General features: G+C 38.5%; 1 protein-coding gene across 22 annotated transcripts in view; it reads right to left on the bottom strand.

The window, feature by feature from the left end:
• The window catches only part of chico (insulin receptor substrate 1 chico), a 164,058-nt gene that overhangs the window by 21,885 nt on the left and 134,673 nt on the right, over positions 1 to 7,500 (bottom strand). For 7 of the 22 annotated variants that reach the window (XM_070125718.1, XM_070125720.1, XM_070125721.1 and 4 more), the window contains 10 exons: positions 7,205 to 7,407; positions 5,871 to 6,022; positions 5,081 to 5,223; positions 4,762 to 4,868; positions 4,363 to 4,597; positions 2,058 to 2,152; positions 1,498 to 1,629; positions 1,090 to 1,361; positions 486 to 720; positions 89 to 302 (listed from right to left, as the gene is read on the bottom strand). In XM_070125718.1, coding sequence (XP_069981819.1) covers positions 89 to 302; positions 486 to 720; positions 1,090 to 1,361; positions 1,498 to 1,629; positions 2,058 to 2,152; positions 4,363 to 4,597; positions 4,762 to 4,868; positions 5,081 to 5,223; positions 5,871 to 6,022; positions 7,205 to 7,407 — 1,788 coding nt within the window. The remainder of the gene's footprint in view (positions 1 to 88; positions 303 to 485; positions 721 to 1,089; positions 1,362 to 1,497; positions 1,630 to 2,057; positions 2,153 to 4,362; positions 4,598 to 4,761; positions 4,869 to 5,080; positions 5,224 to 5,870; positions 6,023 to 7,204; positions 7,408 to 7,500) is intronic. The other 15 variants (XM_070125732.1, XM_070125728.1, XM_070125729.1 and 12 more) reach the window with 7 other exon arrangements.

Here is a 7,500-nt window from a genome sequence, read left to right as displayed (position 1 = left end):
TCTAAAGACTAGCTTACAATTATAACTCTTAAAATAGAGCATGCACCTTAAATCATAATTTAAAATAAAAATAAAAGGTAAGCCTCACCTATTTTTACGACTTCGGAATTGTTCAGGTTTAGAACCAACAGAATTGGTTCTGTGAGGTCTGTCAAGAGAGGAGTCATCATCTTCCGAATAACCACAGTAGGACCCATTCCCACTCTTCTCAGCTATGAAATCATGAAAGCGATGGTCAGAGGAGGGAGTTCCTGAGGTGAAGGAACAACTGCTTCCGGGGGACATCTCAGGGAAAGAGTCACCTGTGAAGAGCAAAGACCAGATAGAGTTTTTTCAAGAAACACTTGGTTACTCTACCACCTGCAAGCTTTACTCTAGAAGCGGCTCTTAAACTCCATGTAGCACCACAAAAACACCTTGGTAAGTTGAGGGGGTCAGAAGTGAATAAATCAGTTCATATGAGCAGATATAATTCATATACAAACCTCCTCCTCTGTGTTGAACCATACCATCAGATGGGCTACATGGGATGGGTGTAGGAACAGCAGGTGTAGGAGTCATATCGAGGTAGCTGCGGGAGCGGTCTCGAGCGTAAGTGTCACTAGAGGTGGTCGTGGCGTCTCCGTGTCCTCCAGGCACCATAGAGAGGTAACTATCAGTATTTTCATCCACTAGGCTGGGGATGCGAGAATGGTTGGCAGAATGGGGTGGTGATGATACCTGCAAATGTAAAGAAATTATTTGGAGTGGAGTTCAAAAATTAAAACTACTATCTGAAAAGCAATAAGGCAAAAAAATATCCCAGTCTGTGTGAGTAATCAAGTACAGGTAACTGGTCAATATTATCCAGCAGAAAAACCTTTAACCATAGAATTACTGTTATCAGCAAAACAATTATTCCATTTATTTTATTTTGTTATATTTCTCTTCCTCTCCGATGAACATAATATGCAAAATACAATACTATGTTAACAATCCACACCTTTCTTCTCAAGGCAGGAGAGGAATGTAAGCACTGCACACAAATCCCAAGGGCTTATGAAATTACCCACATCCATATCAAAAACCTTGCAAAAGCAACTTATTTACCTGACTAGAAGGGTGTGATTGCCAGGCCGGGAGGGATGATCCAGGGGAATTGAGCGGCGCCATGGACAAGTACCCAGAGTTTTCGGGACCTGAACTTCCTGAAGGCTGATTGGGGGTAAGATCCATGCACAGATATGCTGACCTTTCTGACACTGAGCCAAATAGGCCTTCCTGTGCACGCTCTAGGGGGCTTAACATCTCCAAGTACTGATCTTGAGGAGACGAGAGGCATGGACCTTCCGTGCTGCTACCACTTACAGGAGAGATGAGACCTAACAGGAGAGAAAAGAAAAGAAAAAAAAAGTCACTATCTTTTACAGTGATCAATGGTATGAAAAAAAATCTGATAAGCATACTATCCCTCGAGTAGAAGTGATATTTTGAGCAAGACAAAACTGAATACCAGACCTTTGCTTAGGGAATGAACATAACTCCGCGTGCTGCCAATAGGGAGGGAGAAGGGTGGCTGTGGATGGTCCCGATGCTGGCTCATATTGCTCTCCAAGCCAGCCTCCATTGACATATAATCCTCCTCACCATCTAAAATTCAATGAAGATCACCCTAATCAAAACTTGCTGATTTTTTTTTAACACTACAGTCAACATAGACATGAAACCCAAAAATAATTAACATGGAATAAGTCAAGATTCACTAAGTTCCTGAAAGGTATCTACCTCTCAAAATACTTTCTTCCACTGTCCTTATATTAATTGATTAGATTTTCTTTTTCAAATATGCTGATAATGAGATAAAACCAAACATTCTCATTCAATTTTTTTCACATCTAAGATAAAAAAAACTTTCACCTGAAAAGAACATATAAATATAACCAAGACAAATTTCTTCATATAGCAATTTCCTAGCTTCTTGAGCACCTAACAGAACAAAATTACATGGACAAGTTGAAACACATCACAATATAAAACCTAAATACACCTAATCAACAACATAAAACCTTCACACATACTGGAGTTATCTACAGCAGTTTCTGGAGTATGAGAATGCAGGCCATCAAAGTCCTCTACGGATGCAGTTGACTCCATGGACTCACTTGAGCTGGGACTGAAAATTGTTTTTGGAGAAATCAGCATCTTTATCAATGTGATAATAGTAATGGATGCTTACAGTAGCTGCAGTTTGTATTCAGTAGCATACCTTCCTTGGATAAATAATGTACCATTAAATAGCAAAATGGAAAAAAAAAAAATTTAATTAAAGAAGCAGTAATTAAACCCAATCCTTAATCTATGCAATTACTTAAGCAAAATCTTAATGCTATATTATAGAATTTAAGAACTTTGTTAAAACACCAACCTATGTTAAAAAATGTAACCATTTTATTAAAATCTTAAGCACTGACTTTACTCTTTCTCTACAATGGAGTTTGTCAACCAAATCTAAATATACAGCACTACTTGAAATATCCATACCACTGGAGGAGCAGAGAAATACATCTATATACAGTATATCACAAAAAGATCTAAATTTATATCCCTTCTTACTGCAACATTTAATAATCATTCTCTGCAGAATGAGCAAAAGATCATAACATCTCAAAGAATCATTTTAAAAATGTATATGAGCACTAAATTATAACCAAACCAAACGACAAACTCCAGTGTAGATAAAGTGGATAATCTTTAAAAGAATTTTAAACAATACAGAAAATCCATTCTTTTCTTAAGAGATAAATCAATCTATTTAACCAATATACAAGGACGGCTTAATGGCCCAACAACCAGACTCCACATCAGTTCACATTAAAATCCACATATTCCTATAAAACATGCAACTATCACCAGCAATCAACACTTACTTTCTGAATATTACACTCCTATTATGTAAGAGTATTATCTTCAGAAAAAGTGACATGCTTATGCTAAACTAGTAATGTGTTACAAGTAATTATTAGACTTAATCCCTTGAAAAGAGTTCACTATGGCAAATGTAGAAAAGGTACAAAAGAGAAAGGACAAAATCTACATTTATATGTACTCAACATTTTGAGATCTCATCTGCACTGGAATTATTTTTCTTGTGATATATCTTGTACATTCAAATCACCAAATATTCTTTTATACTTTTCTATGAACTTCTTTTCAAAACTTTCTTTTAAAAACATACTTATATATAAATATAAAAGTCTTCAGTGAAAAAAATAAAAAAAATTAAAATGTGTATGCAAGTGTTTTCATACCCAACATAACTTGATGCAGTTACATATACCAAATAATAATCCCAAAAATTATACTGTTGTGAATGTGATACCTTTTACAGCAACATAATGCAAAACTTCTCTGAACAGAATATCAAACTTTAACCTATATTAGGAAACATATAATTCACTTTCAGCTCTATCCTGCACGTAGGCCTCACCTCATGGGCGTTCAAAACTGGTTAACATCACATTCACCTGTTTTGAACACCTTTGAGGCATGGGTGTAGAAGCCTGTCAGCAGGATTGAGCTGACAGTGGATAATGTGAAGATCTTTTAATAATTTTTTTATTCGGAATCATGTTAGCTTTAGTAACAAGCAGTTAGTATAATGTGCAGTTAATTGGATTGTGAAGACAAAAGACCAATAACCACAGGCAAATGTTAGCTAGCATCTGGTAAGGCCTAACCCATTTAGCATTACTCATATGTCAATAATGGCAATCATGAGAGGTAAACTTTCAGAAAATTTAGGACTCAGATCACTAGCTAACACTTGTCCTTCTTGGTGGTCAAGCAAACACAATGACAAGGCATTAGAAGCAGGTCACACACACAGCCAGAAGTGCCCTGAGAGCGACCCAACCTTCAAAAAGTGAACATTGCTTCTCAGAAACCTGCAATGGCAGCCTTCCAGGTATGTTATTTCTTCCAACACCACAATAATCATTAGCAAAGGTTGTTTATGTTAGGGGGAACATCATGACTTTTTATAAAAATATATAGGATATGTGAGCACGTTAGCGTAGAAATTTAAGTCACTATATACCAAAATTAGAGGACCTCTAACATTTATCACCAGAAAATGGTTAGTACAGTAGTAAAACTGATACAAATAATTTGCAACATGAGATACCTAGCAATTAAATTTAATAGTAATGTATATTAATTATGTGTGAATTTCTCCTTACAATTTTTATTGGCAATACTTTATGCTTACCAGAAAGATAAAACAATTGTTTATTTAAATCAACCAGCCAAAATACCTCAAAAAAGAGAAGTATTCAATAAATATATTTTACTTGGGTGGGTCACCTGCAGGCCACATACAAATACCTGAACAAAGCAGAAGCACAAGGCGGAGAGCATGACGAGGAGAGAGATGATGAGTACATTGATTTAGGCCGAGTGATGGGATGAAGACACACAGATCCCGGGTGTGGACCATCCATCTGATGACTGCAGTTTGGCGGAAGCTTGTTAGGCCCAGTCTGCATAGATCCTTCACTACTTGTGCGACTCCGGGAGGGCATGCTGCCACATCGTCCACGCGTCAGGCACTGCCCACTACCTGTAAGACGTGGAAAATTGGAAAATTTGTTATGGAAATTTGCAACAATGAAACAAAGGTTTTCCAGATATATTGAAATCACATCATATGGAATAGGGTCAAATATACCAATATCATATTATATCATTGAAACAGGAATCCAGATGCTAAAACAGTATACATACAAAATATGTCTTCCTTACTGTCAAATGAACGTTGATTTGACATTGACTGGGTTCGTTCCCGGGACACTGGGTCTTCACTCATGTTGTTGCAAGGAGCATGCATTGCTCTAAAAAATGGGAAAAAGATACTTTTAACAGTTGATTTCTTGTTTTTTTCTTTGGGCACCTAAACTTGAATACACAAAACCAAATCATATTATATACTAATATATTAAGAAAGTGTGTATCCCTATTGTTGCATATTAAATATCTAATTAATGGTCTACAAATTTTACAACTCCCTCCTATATCCAAGGTACCGTCCTACCCAGTTTCTTACCTGCGAATAATACCATGCATGTTTTCAGCAATGACAGCATCTTCCGTTAGCATCCAGATGTCTCCTGCGCCAGTGACGGCTGACCTCCCCAGCCCCAAGAAGAAAAAGGAGCCTGTGTGGCCGCAACGCCGGATGCTGTTTAACTGCAGTGTGAAGGGGTGATTTGTTTTAAATCAACTAATTGGAATATAAAGGAACACCTCATTTAGCAAACAAAGAAGAAAAAAAATCTTTTACAATAATTATCATGTTTTCCAAATTTCCTATTTTAATACATGAAACATTGTATTCTCCCAAAAACACCTTCCAAGTTCAAGATAAAAACACTAAACCCAAAGAAAGTCTTCCTTAACCTAATGCCACCAGGGATGCCATGCCCACTGAGAGTTTAGTTTCTGAATTGTCGTTACATACAGGTGCCTCCACAAGTACTTTGTCCTCAATGAACCAATTACTAGTACTACCTAAATATCTTTTTTACTTATATTGCTGTTAGTAATGTCAATAACATTGCAATAATGACAATATCTATAACAATATTGAGAGCATTAGGAAAAAAATATTCCAAAAACTCAACGAAAGGTGAAATCAGGTGAGGTCATAAGGTTGACTAACTGAGTGCTTATAAAGTGTGGAGACATTTCACAAAATACTAAAGTGAACTCATTTTCCCAGCAATGCTAGGTTGAATAATCAAAAAAGGCTAAAACAAAAATGAATAAATAAAGAAAATAAAGACAATAATTCTTTCTCAAAATTTCGATTTGCATCTTTTGCCTAAAGTCCTTACCGGGAACTCGATTTTCTTCTGACTATCTCCGACCCGCACGAGAGCAATTGACTTGTAGGTCAGACAGATGTGATATTCTCCCGTGATCCCTTTACTGCTGCCAAGGCTTCTGGGCTGGATCTCCACCATCCACACGTGCTCTGTTTTGAAGCATATAAGGGAAAATATTATAAGACATAAAACTACCAACAGCGAATACCAAACATGGTATAAATGTGTGTCAACTTTTGGAAACAAACATAAAAGGCAGGTTTTCCTTCTGGAGTCCCTACCCTGGGAATTCAAACTGTTATCTATTCTTTTTAAAGTATGAAATAAAAACACAAAAAAACACAGCCACAACTAAATCCAATCATCATCTTTTCGTGGAAAACTACTATTACACACAAAAAAAAAAACTAATGAAAACACAATGAATTCCAATACTCATCATCCAGAGTAAGGGGGGGAGAGAGAGGGAGAGAGGAGAGGAGAGAGGGAGAGAGGCGAGGAGAGAGGAGAGAGGAGAGGAGAGAGGAGAGAGGAGAGAGGAGAGAGGAGAGAGGAGGAAGGAGGAAGGAGGAGAGAGGAGAGAGGAGAGAGGAGAGAGGAGAGAGGAGAGAGGAGAGGAGAAGAGAGGAGAGGATAAAGGAGAAAGGAGATGGTAAGAAAGAAAGAAAGAAAGAAAGAATGTGTGTGAATGTGAGTTTGTAAATGCAGCACTGTAGTAAGAATTGGAATATAAGTAAGAATATAAGTAAGAATCATTAAGAGGACTAAGTGTAAGACCTAATGAGAATATGAGTTATAAGAACAAGCACCAGATTAATAAGGGAATCAGCATAAATAAGGAATATAATATGAATAAGAAAAATAAGGGGATTTTTTTTTAGGACAAAGACAATAAAAAAGATTACGAAGAGATACAGAAAAAAAATCTGCAAGAACAATAAGCAGAACAAAAATTACAAATAATACAATACACCCTTTTTTTTTCTTTCCCCTCCCTCCCTTACTCCCCTCCCCCTTCCCCCCTCATTGCCCCTTACCCCTTACCCAACCCTTCCTTACCACCCCTCCCCTACTCCCTACCCATCCCCTTCCCCACAACCCCTCCCTTACCCCTTACCCAACCCTTCCCCACAACCCCTCCCCTTACCCCTTACCCCTTACCCCTTACCCAACCCTTCCCCACAACCCCTTACCCACCACCCCTCCCCTTACCCCTTACCCAACCCATCCCCTTACCCCCAAACTCCCTCCCCTACCCCCTACCCCCATACCCCTACCCCCTCCACCCTATCCCCCCCCCCCAAAAAAAAAAAAAAAAAAAAAACACCCCGGAGACAACCTACCATAGAGCTTCCTGGACTGGCCGTCGCTGCCCGCCACGGCCTGGTGCATGTGGTGGTGCAGGAAGCCCAGCCAGTCGTTGAGCTCGGCCTCGGACTCGGCGGCCATGCTCACCGAGTCGTGGTTGGTGTAGAGCGCGATCACGTGACTGTGCTTCGGGTCCTTCTTGCGGTTGATGCTGAAGCACGTGCGCAGGATGATGGGTCTGCGGGGTGGGGGCGGTTGGAGGTTATCATCATGGTTATTTATTGTTATTTATTATTTATTGTCATTTATTATTTATTGTCATTTATTATTT

This window comes from Penaeus vannamei, chromosome 9 (genome assembly GCF_042767895.1).
Source record: "Penaeus vannamei isolate JL-2024 chromosome 9, ASM4276789v1, whole genome shotgun sequence".
In the NCBI taxonomy this organism is placed as follows: domain Eukaryota; kingdom Metazoa; phylum Arthropoda; class Malacostraca; order Decapoda; family Penaeidae; genus Penaeus; species Penaeus vannamei.
Note: the sequence above shows the minus strand (reverse complement) of the source record. Positions and strands in the feature narration are given on the sequence as shown.